The 14,663-nt window shown below is 36.3% G+C and overlaps 1 protein-coding gene across 1 annotated transcript in view; it reads left to right on the top strand.

Moving 5' to 3' along the window:
- Positions 1-14,663, top strand: part of ARHGAP10 (Rho GTPase activating protein 10) — a 149,795-nt gene that overhangs the window by 80,883 nt on the left and 54,249 nt on the right. Inside the window, exons 15-18 of the mRNA XM_082759449.1 lie at positions 3,815-3,902; positions 5,211-5,269; positions 7,875-7,980; positions 8,606-8,765. Coding sequence (XP_082615575.1) covers positions 3,815-3,902; positions 5,211-5,269; positions 7,875-7,980; positions 8,606-8,765 — 413 coding nt within the window. The remainder of the gene's footprint in view (positions 1-3,814; positions 3,903-5,210; positions 5,270-7,874; positions 7,981-8,605; positions 8,766-14,663) is intronic.

The following is a 14,663-nucleotide window of genomic DNA, read 5'->3' as shown; positions in this document are numbered from 1 at the left end:
CAAACTGGGATTAATAAAAATGATATATAGCAGATCCTCATGGTTGTTTATCTGTGTTGGAATTAGCCTCGATAAACACTAACCATTTTTAGCCATTGACCATGGAAAGACTGATTAGCTGTCACTCAGAGGATCTTGATAAGATGCATTTGATATCCTAAGATGTTTTTCACTTTTACACTTACTGGCTTACTTTGGGCATGCAGATCTAGCAGGTAAATTTTCCTCTGTGCCATTAGTCAGAACGAAATTAAATGGATTCATGTTGCCAGTGGTTCAGTAGCAGCTGGAAGAGTTTACTAGGGATTCCATCACCTGCCTTTATTTATTTATTTATTTTAATTAGAAATATATATTTTTTATCATTCCAAAAATTCATATAGTTATGTGAAGTAGGAGGAATACAGTGGTAACAAGACGAGCCAAATACCGAACAGAAAAAAGTTAGGGTGCAAGCAGGTGCTCTTTTTCAGGTGATTTGTTGAAAGTGATTCTATCTGTGCTCTTTATCTGTCTGTCCTTAGAGAAGAATAAAGAGGGTTTCTTTTTGATATACAGTGGTACAGAGAATTTAAAATGACTGATTAATCTTTAATCCTTTGTCTCTGGGTATACTCTTAGATACCCTTTTATATGAAAGTTCCTTTCAGAATCATAAAACCTCATATTAACTTTCTGTATTTTAAAATGTTTGATAATATTTCAAAGTATTTTAAGCTACCTGTCATTGACCGTGAGGTTCACTGTCTGAAAGGCCCTAACTGCAAAAAAGTCTTCCAAATGGTAACCAAGGACATTAACAGCATATAGGTTCTATCTCTTTCTTAGAATATTTTCTATAAAATTTGGGAAAGTGAATTGAGAGTCAAGAGAGTATAAGAACAAATATATATATGCAGGCCTGATTTTCTAATACTGTGAATGCACAGATTTACGTATTTAATATATAAAAAAAGAATGTAATTAAGTCCTCTGTAAAATAACATTCAACAATTAAATATACAATTCTGCTTAAACAAACAAACAAACAAAACAAAACACAACACAAACAATAACAACAAAACACCACAACTTACTTGTGCAATTAACTTAGTCCTTGAAGTTGCTTGTAACCAGGACTGTGCTGTGGTGGTCTATTTTGCAGCAGTAACCTTGTCTAAATTTGAGTGATAAAGGCATTTGATGAATAAGGCATTCAGCATGTTTCCAGGTAAATGTTACATTAATTTGATGCCTCACTCTGTAAATAGGGATATACGTAGTTATGGCTTCCAGTGTTCTGGGGCTCTTTGTTATAAGCAGTTCAGTGTGTTGTGAGCCATTAGAAAGCTCAGTTCTTCAAAGGTGTTAGGGACCAATTCCAATTCCTGTCTCATCTGTGATCTGAATACTAGCTCTGATGTGGTTCATTTCATACAAACTGCCTACGTATATTTCATACAACTATGAGTTCGTAGTACAAAGTCAGCTTTCATATAGACCCTTGCTCAAGGTGAAGAGACTGCTAAGGACTTCACGTTTCTACTGACAAGTTCAGTTTTGATTTCTGATGCTGCCTGTCGTGAAAAATGCCAGACATTACATTTTGTAGTGGAAAACATTGTCATACCTCTGCCTTTTCAAAACAGGCAGCTTTCAAAACTGAATTCCTTTTTATTTTATATACAGTCTGCATACACTCCTACAGTGGGCATACTGCCTATGAAAGTAGAGAGTCTAATTCTAACCTAGTTTAGTGAAGTGGACTGGTTTTATAAACTGAGCTCCCTTATTGTCAGAAAGATTTGCATGAAATTTAGAGTTGATCTGTCAAAAACTGTTCCATAAATGTGCATAGTTATTTTTGTAGGTGTAAAATTGCCATTCAATGCACAGTGGCTGTGATGTGAACAAATAGCATGAAAACTAATGGAGTTGATTTTGAAATCTTGGTTGAAGTTCCAGTTCGTATACTAGTCTGAGATGTTTGAGGAGGGAAAAATAGGAACAGTCAAATATATATTGTTTTGTATGTATGAGTAAATTTGTGTATGTTTGCATGGGTATAAATGTGTATGGAGTGGTGGGGCAAGGAGCTGTGTATGGCAACTGTCAAACTAAAAGTGGAAAAAAAAGTCTTTAATGGGCCTTCAAAAAGGGCATTTTTACAGTCACACTAGTTGGTAGCAGGGCTAAATTTAATTTTCTTTTTTTCTTTTTTTCCCCAAAGAGGTATGAAATATTTCATCAATACCATACATTTTTTGAAGAGCCTTGTTTTGAAATTGAGATGTTCAGGTTTTTTAGTCCTCAAATTCATCACCACAAAGTTCTATATAACTGAGTATGTCCCTTGACTGTAAAGAAGAACTAATGACTATTGGAGAGCTGATGATTATTAACTGAATACTTGAATATCCAGTTATTTAAAATCACTGGATATCACATAGTGGTTTAATAAAAAAAAAAATGTTTAATGAACTTTACAGAAAGGTTTTCTTCTCCAAAAAGAGATTTGAAAGCAGAAGAAACTAGCATGCTAAAAAGAAGAAAAATATAAATGTTTTCCTGAAACAGGCTTGAGGGTTTTGGGTGGTGGTTGACTACTAACAATTTTGGTTGAAAATGTAACCTGACTTGTATTTTAAAATGGGATTTAAATAATTGATATAATGAGGGAGAATATTCAGTTACAGAAATAATTGCTTGGCACAGCCTTTGGAACAGTATTATTTAGTCCCAGTAAAAGGACTGTACCTTTAATCAGGGATCCTAATTTGATTTTTTAAATGTGTCTGTTGTTTGTCTGACAAGCAAAATAACAAATGAATTCTGAGTTGTATGAATGGTTCAACATGTAATCTGTGTCACTCACTGTTGTTTCAGTTTACTGTTGCGACTGACAGGAACATAAAATAATAATAAAGCTCAAGTACTTGAAGGTACAAAATACATTGAGCTAATTTGGCCACATACATGTGATCTTCTCGACTGTCAAATAGCTATTGCTTCTTGTTTTGAGACATAACTTTTTTTTAGTTGCAAAACATTTCATTGTGCTGTCCTATTTCCAATGTTTTGTCAAAAACTCTTCAGCTGATTGATCATTCAGGCATACGGCATTTCATGTTATGAGACTTTACCAAGTAGCTGGATAAAAGATGGGAGGAGCTTTGAGAAAATGAACAAATTGTCAAGCAAGAAAATATTTTTCCCCTTGGCTAAAACTGATCAAGTAAGGGAGACATTAAAGCCATCTTGTAGAGAAAACTTACTAGTAGAGAACAGCCCTTTTTCTACTTTTGGAGCACCTTTTAAAGGTTTTCACACGGTAAAGGCAGTCACATTGCAGTTGGCTATTTTTGTCAGCAGCCCAAAATAACTGTTTATACGGAAAACTATGAAAAAGATTAGAAAAGATTTCTCAGTGTATTTGTGTTTTAAATAATGAAAACGATAAGTTATCCTTACTAGGTCTTTTTTCTAAACTGTTTATGTACATCTTTTTGTGTTTGTGTACATCTTCCAGTTTAATTAAAGGTGTGAAAATAGCAATTGCTATAGAGATCATTTCACATGAAAGTGATTTTTAATCCTTCATTAAAGAAAAAATAATCAGTAAAGTGCTTTCTATAATAAAATACATTAGTAGAATTTATAAAGAGGTTTGGATATTAAGTCTCGTTAGTATTAATTAATAGTAAAATGGACATACTGCTGCCACATTCATGTGAGCAAATGCATAATCAAATCTAATGTGTTCCAGTTCATATAGGGCATGCTGATTTAGAATCACCTTTTTCATGCCCCTCTTCACTTCCTGATTATTTTGTAGATGCAAAAACCTGCAACGAAGTTGATCTGGAAAACTCTGTAGATTGGGAAGTGAAGACAATTACTAGTGCTATGAAGCAGTATCTGCGGTAAGCCTCTCTCTCATTTATTTTTTTTGAGATGGTGAATTTTGTATTTTAATTCTCACATGCGATGTGTTAAGAAAAGCAAATAACAGAGATTATGTTATGTTTCCTTGTATGAACAGAGGTGTATTTTGTGCAAATGTCATGTTTGTTATTTTTCTTGGGGTAAGCAAAATAATTTAGCAAAACTAATACTTGTGTTCATGTGAGACAAGCCCCAAAACAATTTTGTGTTAGATACATAAGCACTTCTCTGATGGTTTGGAGATCTGAACTGTTGGTAAACTTGCTAAGAGTCATTACTGTCAGCTGAGATTATTACAGGAGTTTTCTGCCTTTTTGTGTTTTAACGTGGTAGAATGAAAAGGGGAAAGGTTATGAATTTTTTTAATGTCTTCCTCTTTTTCTTCTGACTGGTGTTCCTGATATTCTAGTGAAATAGTAATAATATTCTGAGTGTGAAAAGTAGGAATCTTAGATGTTTAAATGACTTGGCTGATTCTTGATCGAGATATTTTACTTAATTGCCTAAGAACATAGAACTTTCCTGTATCTCTTATAGCATATCGCAAATACAGTATTTTTAATCTCTTACTATTATTTAAACCATATCAAAGAATGCTGAAGAAATTTTTTTGAAGATAAAAGTCATTGGTAATGTAAGAAAGAATAAAAATAGTGTGCACTAGATTAAATATTTCCTGCTTACAGTATTTCCCATCTCGGTGCTTATTCTGGTATTCTGTGAGCATCAGTCATGGAGTCAGCTTAATAAACAAAGGTTTTAACTCTGATGTTTTAACTCTGGTTTGCGTTATTTGGTACCTTTTTCACTGATGACTAAGGTTTTCAATTTTTCCATTTGAAATGCTTTAGAAGTTTGATTTGTGGATGGTTGCTGTTCAGCAACTTAACTGTATGTCCTTTTTTTCTTTACAACAAGGCATTGGCTTTGCCTCTGTATTTTAAAAACCCTTAGGTAGGTTGAATTACATAGTATGCATGTTACAATATTCAGCTGTAAAATGGTCTCAGTGTTGTAATTTGGAAAGGTGCTTATGATAGATTGGAGGCATCGCTTCAGTTCATGGAGTATGAGTGGATGTATTTAGTCTTATTTTCCTCAGTTTTTCCTGATTTCCTAGTTTTCCATTTGTACTGAAAGTCATTAAAATCAAGGGCTACCATAACAACGCTTTCCTCCCATACAAGGACTATGCTACTAAATGTTTAAAAAAAAAAATCCTACTTAGAATAAATACAGATGGAAAGGAATATGGATAAACTTATTATGTCATCCTTGTTTTACAGAAGCCTTCCAGAGCCACTGATGACGTATGAGTTGCATGGAGAATTCATCATTCCTGCCAGTAAATATTTGACAGTAATTCAAATAGAAATATTTTCTTATAGTTGTGGCCTTAGGAGCATGCAGTAAATACAGTTTCAGAAAAATTCTTCGACCCAGTAAAAATAAAGGAATAAAAATAATAAAAGTTTTAAGAGTACAGAAGTTTTAACCTGTGTTCAGTTTTAGTACGTGTCACAAGTGATGTGACTATTGAAGGACAAGTTTGTGACAGACATAGCATAGCATGATTTTCACTTCTATGCCAAAGCTTTTGGTTATACATTCTAAACATTTCATTCTTATTACATTAATTGTATAATGATAAAATTCTACTTGGACCGAGATGTTTTTTCTTCCATTTATAGAGTAGAAGCTTAGTAAAAGAAAATATGTCAACTTGGGCTCATTTAAATCCTGAAGGTATAATTGCCTGACCCTTGTTTTCAGTGCCTTGTTAGTCTGTATCCAGGCTGCCTCAAATGTTCCCCTCATATATTAGTTGAAGAAAGGAACGAACAGGCCAGATTACACGATGGCAGTTCAAACACAGACTTGGAAAAGGCAGAACAGCATTTGTAGTTCAGCTGTATGGTATCTAATGTACATGGAATTTTTTGGAAGAGGACAGAAAGAGTATAAGAAACCTTTGGCAAAGTATCAAACAGATATTTAGCTGATTTTCTTTCCAGCCTGTAGCACTTCTGGCAAACTGTGGAAAGCAAAATTAATATAAACTTTGAGACAATTGCTTTATCTTTTTCGGTTTGCTGTAATGACTTTTCAGGACTGCAGAATATATTCGCTTGTGGCCCTTAATTCATAATGAGAATTAGCCCATGAAATTCATTGCCAAAACACGTTTCAGAAGCCAAGTGCTTAAACAAAATTCAAGATTTTATTACCTAGATGGTGAGTCTGCCCACTTGTTAAAATGTTAAAATAATTTTTTTGATCAGTGAAGTTTTGCCATCAGTTTCTCACAGCATTTTCCCTTCTCTATTTTATAGTCTCCTTTGTAAAAGAAATTATTAGAATTACATGTTTTAAATAGTACAGTGTTCATAAGTAGTAAACAATTTTGAGAGGCTGATTCTATGTAACGGGGAGGAAAATTTAATCAACATTGCAGATCTGAGTTACGGCATACTTAAAAATAGGTATGCACTGTTGTTTCCTATGTTGGCTATAAAAAAAAAAAAACAATGCCAGGAATAGTAAGGAATATCCTTTTCTCTGAAACTATTTTATATTATATATATATATATTAAGATCAAAACAAAAAATTCTCCTTCCAATTTTCTTTTACTGTGATACAGATCACAGTAGATAGTAATTAGATTAAGTTGCTTAGCCATCCTCTAATTAGGGCTTGTGTTTTCACATATTTGTGAAGTATTCTTGTTTTAAAGAAGCCTAAAGTTTTTATGACTGTCCTAATTTTGATTAGCTGACAAGGAGCTAAACATTTTGTGTTTTGGTAACTTTTTTATCTTGCAATTTATGCAGAGGTGTTCACTGCAAAAGAATAAAAAAAAGTGACCCTAAAATGCGTAGCAATGTGCAAAGAATAATAACAATAATAAAAAATAATCTGTAGGAATATGCACTGAAAGAAATAAGGTGGGTATTTTATGAAATACACTTAACAATCAAAGTTGCCTTGGAGTAAAATGGGACCTGATGAGCAGTCCCAGTGTCAAAACCTTGCATTCATGGTAGATTCTATTTTTTTCTGTTTATTTACCTTGTACTAAGTATGTTATATACAAGAAAAATGATTCCACTCTTCTCAGTGTAAGCCACTATGTAGTTTTGTGGTTTAATATAACCTTGACAGGTAGGAATGTGGTTTATTTCCACCTTTTACAAATTCTTGTTTTCAAGAATTTGTGTGATAGTGAAACATATGGGGGCAAAGTTATTGAATTCAACACAAAAACATAAAAAGGCCCTTGCTTATTGTTACTCTCTGTGCTGTACTAGAGTGGGATGGCATTGTTATTCGGGACCCTTTATCATAGTAATCTCACTCAGGATTTTTTTTTTTTTTTTGCATCATTATTCTTCTTTGTCTTCAGGGATCATTAGTTTTTGTCTTTCTGAGCAGATTAATCTTCAGCAAGTGTTGTTTTATGCAGTCTCTAATGCAAGGTAGCATAGATGCAGTATTATTAGCTGCATAGTACCAACAAAATTAAATTCTAGTGGCGAGGACAATCAGTTAATGGTAATGTGTGAAGTAGCACAATTGCACTTCAGGTTTTTGCAAAGAGAAGGTGGCACCCAGAAACAACACTTCTCACTTCACAGTATATTTGAAAGCAGATGAGTCTGAGGCAGCAAAACAAGAACTAGAATCTGACAATTTTTACATATAGAGGAACAAAGGCATACTTTTGCAGGTGGATTGAAAGATTGGTTCACAAAATAAGTAAATAAAATAATAATTCTGGAACAAGACTATTTGTGAAAACAAAGCATGTGTTCACTTTTGCTGTTTGGAGACGTAGTCATTCAAGCGAAGTATATGCAGTATGTTTCTGTGCAGAGTTGGAAGAAGCTTTATGTTTCTGTGGATTATTATTTTCTTTAATGAGATGCTTATTTGTTTCTATGTCCCGTAGAAAGTGGAAGTCCTGAATCTCGAGTTAATGCTGTTCACTTCTTGGTCCATAAGCTCCCAGAAAAGAACAAAGAGATGCTGGACATTTTGGTGAAACATTTAGCAAAGTAAGTGCTGTTACCTGCTTTCCTGCCTTGTCAGAACCCTTGTCCTTACCTTTGTTTTACTACAAATAGCCTGGTTACCGTGCCTGGAGCTTAAGCCCATCTTGATGCTGTCATACACAATACAAAGCAGCAAATGTGCAAAAGCAGACAAGGCGTTTGACTCATGCTGTGTATATTTTGGAGGTAAAGGCAGAAATCTAATCTGTTAATGAAGCCATATAAGTATTTACTTTAGCAGTCTTGCCAGCAGTTGAGGGTTTGATTGAAGTGAGAAGGTGAACATTATACTTTCTTTTCACAAATTCTGGCAAAGTGAATAGTGGAGATCTGTTAGCAAATTTAAGTTGGTTTCACACTTGCCTGGGTCCAAGGCTAAGTGCATTTTATATATTTAAGTTCAGAAAGAGACAGCTTTTGTTTTTAAATTGACAGTGGAAGAATGGATTTTCTGTTTTCCACAGTTCAGTATGACTTTATTTGAAGAAACTTTGCATAAAAAGAACTTCTAAAACATGGATTAAGGAAATGTAATGTTTTCATTTGTAAAGTAGACTGCAGTTTCCAACAGTAATGGAAAATTTTCATAACCTATTTCCTGTTTTTTCCTTCAATTCTTTTCAAATAGTGTTTCAAAGCATGCCAAGAGGAATCTAATGACGGTAGCAAATTTAGGGGTAGTATTTGGACCAACCTTAATGAGGCCACAGGAAGAAACTGTAGCAGCCATCATGGACCTGAAGTTTCAGAACATAGTTGTTGAAATCCTTATAGAAAACCATGAAAAGGTAAGTTTTGAAGCATCTCCATGTTTCTTGAGTATTGTTTCAAATGTTCTGCTTAATGGGTAGCATGGGGTAGGCTTAATGGGTAGCATGGGGTTAAATGTGACATTACAACTTAGCTCTAAAGAATATCCTCTGTATGCTGTACACTTTTGCCTATTTATACTCAATAAATATCCTGGTTCATAGGTGAACTGACATTTCAGGATGCATATTTCCTGGTGGTAGCTGTGCTTCTGTGTGTATAGTATGGAAACAGATTTTCGTTATGATAATTGTATATGCCTTTTTTGTGAGCAGAAGTGATACAAAACGGGAAAAGAAAAAGCCCAGGCCCAGTTTTAGCTCTTTAAGTACTCTAAGGTTTCACTGTATTAATTGTTCTGTCGTATTTTTTCTCAGAGTTTACATGGTTTAAAAAAAAATAAGAAGAAAAAAAAAAAAAGATTTTACTGTACTCTGAATTTTGTGGGTTTTAAAAAGCATTATGAGAGAGCCAGGTATTAACATTTCATTCATTTTCAGCTGAATGTGTGTTATTTTAAGCCTTTGCGTTTGAGGTAATACTGAAAATGGAAGTTGCTGTTGTTGTGGCAGCTGCTGGTTACTAAGGCACCATACCCATACAAGATAACTGTCCAGAATATCTGCTTGCACTGCACACAGTCTGAGCCCTGGAATTTGTAATAGATAAATAAATCTTTTACCGGTGTCCCTTTGCTTGGGTTTTTCTTTGGGAGTCCCTTGTGACTAAGTTGACTTTTGGAACTGGGTGTTTGAGATGCGCTGCTTGTGCTGGGAGGATGGGCAGTATCCACCTTACTCTTATTTTCAAAAAAGAAAAAAAAAAAAAAAGTGCTTTGGAAAAATTTCAGCATGTGCTTTTTCCCCTCTTACTTCTTAAGCACTGTGAGCAGTGAAATAGTTATTTCTTTTAAAGGTTAACAGTGTTGAAATTGGCTATCTAAGTTGAGTCTTATCTACTTTAAATAACGTCTGTCACAAGTTTTTCTTAAATGCAATTTTGCCACCTCCCTGAATAACACAGGCTAGGCAAAACTTCTTTTGGCATAGCTTTATCTACATGGCGTGTTTTGTTGGCTTAGTTGACTTAGGGTGTGATGCTGCCCCCACATACACCTTGAGCAGATACAGTATTGTTCCACTGGGAAATTATTGTGCAGCAGATGTGGCTCAAGTCCTAAGAAATAAATATTCCAAGATGTGTAAAGCCATTTTTTACCTTATAAGTGAAGGTAAACAGTGCAGTAAGGCCATGATTTTGTAGCTATTATAGTGACCACACAAATTAAGAAAAAGTGAATAGAGAGTGAGCAGAGCCAAGGTGTTTGTAATGGCATATGGAGGCTGGGTTTAGTTCTGCCTATTAAAATCACTAGATCACCACATATTAGCACCAGCTTATTGTTTTGCCTGCTCGTTCACATGCCCTTAGAAACTGGACATCAATTTCACATTTGAAACATTGGTTGTACTCACCTTTCTTGCTCCTCTGAAAATGTGGAGAAGCAGGGAATGGAAAATACATAAAAAAGATACCGCATCATTTTCCATAATTCCTTGTTTTTATGCCTTCTTTAGAACTGGAAGGCTATAATTTTTTTAAAGGGATTTCTATCTTTTCACTGTTATTTCTAACAGCGAACTTGCCATCAGCGGTCTGCCTACAGCAACTTCTGTCCCACACTAGAGCTGCTTCCAAGAGGGAAGGAAGCCCAAAGTGTGACCTCTGTGTATTTATAGCAAAGACAAAAGAGAGGCGTGTTTTAAGGCATGACAAAAATGTTTGGTCAATTTGAATATGTTGCTTTTATAAGTGAGCCTTCTTCTTCTAGGGCAGACCAAGGATCTACTGTTAAGGGCAGATAGGCTTCTTGTCAATCTAATGTTCATTTTAAATTATTCTGAATTCTCTGCATTTCAGACTTTCTAAGAGTCTTGCATGAGTTGGGTTTATGATTATTATTATGATTATTAATTATTTTATTCATAGCCCTAGTGAAGTCCTAGGAGAAGTCAGCAGCTGTAGGTTAAAAGCTTTCAAATATCTCATCAACAACTACTCTGCCTCTGCTAACTTTTAGTTGCTTCTGCTAATATATGGTAAGTCTGGAATTACAGAAGTGTGGTGGAGTCAAGATGGAGGCACGCTGACAGAAACCTGAAGCAACACTTCATCCCTTTGTAATTTACAGCCCTGACAGACTGCAGAGAGGCATCTCTTTCCCCCTGTAGCAAATGAAAAGGTTAACAAAATTCCAGACTGTAGAAGAAATAGCTATTGTAATTCCAGTTTAAATACAGTAACTTGTTAAGCCAAGTGGTTAAAATGGTTACGATTCCTCAAACATTTTTAAATTCCATCAACGTTCATTTTGTCTTGCTCTGTGGACAGCTTTACTGAAGGAGATCGACGATTCAGTTTTGGGAGGATCCGTAGCTAACTGTTACTAGCTTTGAAATCCTGGTGTAGTCATTCCACTATCATCACTCTGCTGAGTGATTAGAGAATTTCTATTCAATTTATATATGGAAACCTGGAGATGGGGACTTGCCCTGAGATAAAAATATCTTAACGCATAAGCTGCTTTTTTTATTTTATATACTTTATTGAGAAGTACATTTATTTCATACTAGCCAGAAACCAATGTCACATTTTTACTTTGTTTGAAAGCTGCATACATGCTTCCAAACCATGGATCTGAACCAATTATGGTAGGTTGAGGAGGGGATGTTAGGCAAAATCAAACCAAAGCTGAGACTTGAATGCTGGCTACTAGACTATGCAGCCTGCTGTGTTACTTAACTGGCACTAGGACCATGCAATCATTGAGACTAGATGGAGGACAGAAGAGCAGTAAGGAAACAATTGTTCAGATCTTATTCTTGACAGTTATGGATAAGTCTCTTCTAGTAAGAGTATTTCTCAGTCTCCAAGCAGAAGATGAGTTGTAGAAGCAGATCTCTACTGAAAGAAAAAAGCAAAAAATCTAGACCCAATCTGAGATCTTTTCTCAGAACCACCAGTAGTGGAAGAGAGGCCAGTCTAGAGAAAAATAAGACCTGTGAACTATCTTGCTTGCTACTGCACTATGGCTGTAGGGAAAGGCCAGCCAGATATGCCAGGCAAAGTAGGAACATATTCAGCTTTAATATTCAATGGACTGTAGTTTCACTTCGAATTGTGATGTTTTTGCTGAGTGGCTGCGTGCACTCTTGTTCGTCTTTGTTTTTCAGGCCCTTAATGTCAGTGTCATTTCATACACGGCTGTCTTGTTCCTTCTCCCTTGCCATATCTGTCTGGTCTCCTTTGGTTTCTGTGACCCATGTCCTTCCCTTCACTAAAAAGGCATCGATAAATTCATGTTGGTATCTAGTGATCATGTTCATTTTGCTTTGAAGCTAAACCTTCCCTTAGTATTCACTTTCTGAGATGATGAACTCGGGGGATGGCTACAGCTGTGTTTGTGCAATGCTTGGCCTTTAAGTAATCCTGCAATGAATAACGATAGTCAGTTTGGACCAAAACCCAGATTTTGCTTTCTCTTCCTCTCTTCTCCTAAATGAATTTCAGAGGTGTAAATTAGTTTTTCTTCCCCAGGGTTTAACAGACTAGATATCTTGGTCATCTCAGCTCTTCTAGTCTTGTTTTGTGACTTGCATGGAGGAAGAATGGCAGTACGCTCCAAGAATTCCTGAATAGCATGCACGTGTTCTTGCTGTTCGTGATAATGTTTTGGTATCCCATTGGAACAAATGCCACAATTCAAAGGGGTTATTTATTTGCCATTGAGAGATGCCTCAGTGGTAATATGAGCCATTTTGGTTTCTTAATTGCCTGAACATTGTTTGAAGAGGAAAAAAACCAACAACACAGGATAAAAAAAGAAGGCTCTGAAATGAAAGAAGATGAGTGAGGAGGTTGGGATAAAAATTTCAGTGGGACTAGAATATGTAAACCAGCATATGGGGGAAGGAAGAATAGTGAGTACAAATAGCAAGACTGCAAAAACAGAAAGAAGATTAAAATTACAGTGGAAGTAAATTAGAAGAGAAAAGAGAGGGGCTAGACGGAAAGAATCTGGGAAGCCAGAGTATTGTGAAAGGCACTGGGCATGGCAAAACATACCTTTTTTTTAAAAAAAAAAGTTGGCAACTTATAGGTAAGGTTAGCTCAGACGATGTTAATTCTGAAAAATTCAATGTCTCCAGTACAAAGGGTAGATTCTGTTTTCACTTGTTTTCTGTATTTGTCTACTTAAAAGGGGCAAAAATTTTACATATATTAGACAAAATACATATTTGTTTTAGCTATATGTTTTGTTTGAAACAGTTATATGACAAGCATTTTTCTATGAAGCACTTTTTTTAAAAAAAAGTAGGCCCATTTATATTTTTTATTAAACTAAAGGAAAGAGAAAAAAATAATAATACTGAGCTCTTAAGCCAACATCAACTTCGTGTAGTAACACCTGGAAAATCCTTAGTCTTAAAACATATCACAGTGTATAATACCTGCAGTGTTCATGCGATGGGACAAATAGAAACAGGTGAAGTCAGATGTTCATTTTAAAGCATAAAGTAGCACTGAGGTGTGGCCATGTGCATGTTTAAAGCAATTCTCAGCAAGTAAGTGCTTTAGAGCCTTTAGGGGCATAGTGGCACTGCCAGCCTCTGAACTAAGACTATTTTTGACAACACAGCAGATCTTTTGAAGTGCTGGTAAAGGGACATAAGAGAAATACTAGAGGAGACTTGTTTCATCTTTTGTGTTGCTTTGTCTTTGGCTGGAAAGGGAGACGAAGAAGCAATGCATTGTAATTGTGGTGGTTTGCTGTGGTGCAGAAATTTGAAAACCTACTCAAGCTGAATGTTTTTCAAATCAACAAATGTTTGACTTAGGGAAAAAAAATACAGGAGAGGTCCCTGTAGACTGGAAGCTGGCAAATGTTGTGCCAATTTTCAAGAAGGGTCAGAAAGAAGACCCTAGCAATTACAGGCCTGTCAGTCTCACGTCAGTGCCTGGTAAAATCATGGAGAAGTTGGTTCTCGGACTCATTGAGGCGCACCTGGGGGACAAAGCAGTCATTGGTCCCAGCCAGCATGGGTTTGTGAAGGGTAGGTCCTGCCTAACTAACCTGATTTCCTTTTATGATAAGATCACCCGTATGGTGGACCAAGGGAAACCAGCTGATGTGATTTTTTTGGACTTCAGCAAGGCTTTTGACACGGTTTCCCATAGGATCCTACTGGACAAAATGTCCACCATACAGCTAAATAAAAACATCATACGATGGGTGAGCAATTGGCTAACAGGCAGGGCCCAAAGGGTTATGGTAAATGGAGCTGCGTCAGGCTGGCGGGCGGTCACCAGTGGGGTCCCTCAAGGCTCCATTTTAGGACCGGTACTTTTCAATATTTTTATAAATGATCTGGATGTAGGAATAGAGGGTATTTTGAGCAAGTTTGCTGATGACACCAAACTTGGAGGAGTTGTGGACTCAAATGAGGGCGTAAAGGCCTTGCAGAGGGATCTGGACAGGTTGGAGAGCTGGGCGATCACCAACCGCATGAAGTTCAATAAGAGCAAGTGCCGGGTCCTGCACCTGGGACGGGGAAACCCTGGCTGCATGTACAGACTGGGCGATGAGACGCTGGAGAGCAGCCTAGAAGAGAGGGATCTGGGGGTCGTGGTAGACAGCAAGTTGAATATGAGCCAGCAGTGTGCCCTGGCAGCCAGGAGGGCCAATCGTATCCTGGGGTGCATCAAGAACGGCATCGCTAGTAGGTCAAGGGAGGTGATTGTCCCGCTCTACTCTGCGCTGGTGCGGCCTCACCTCGAGTACTGTGTGCAGTTCTGGGCACCACAGTATAAAAAGG

The sequence above is a fragment of the Aythya marila genome, assembly GCF_965140915.1.
Source record: "Aythya marila genome assembly, chromosome: 4".
NCBI classification, from domain to species: Eukaryota; Metazoa; Chordata; class Aves; order Anseriformes; family Anatidae; genus Aythya; species Aythya marila.
Note: the sequence above shows the minus strand (reverse complement) of the source record. Positions and strands in the feature narration are given on the sequence as shown.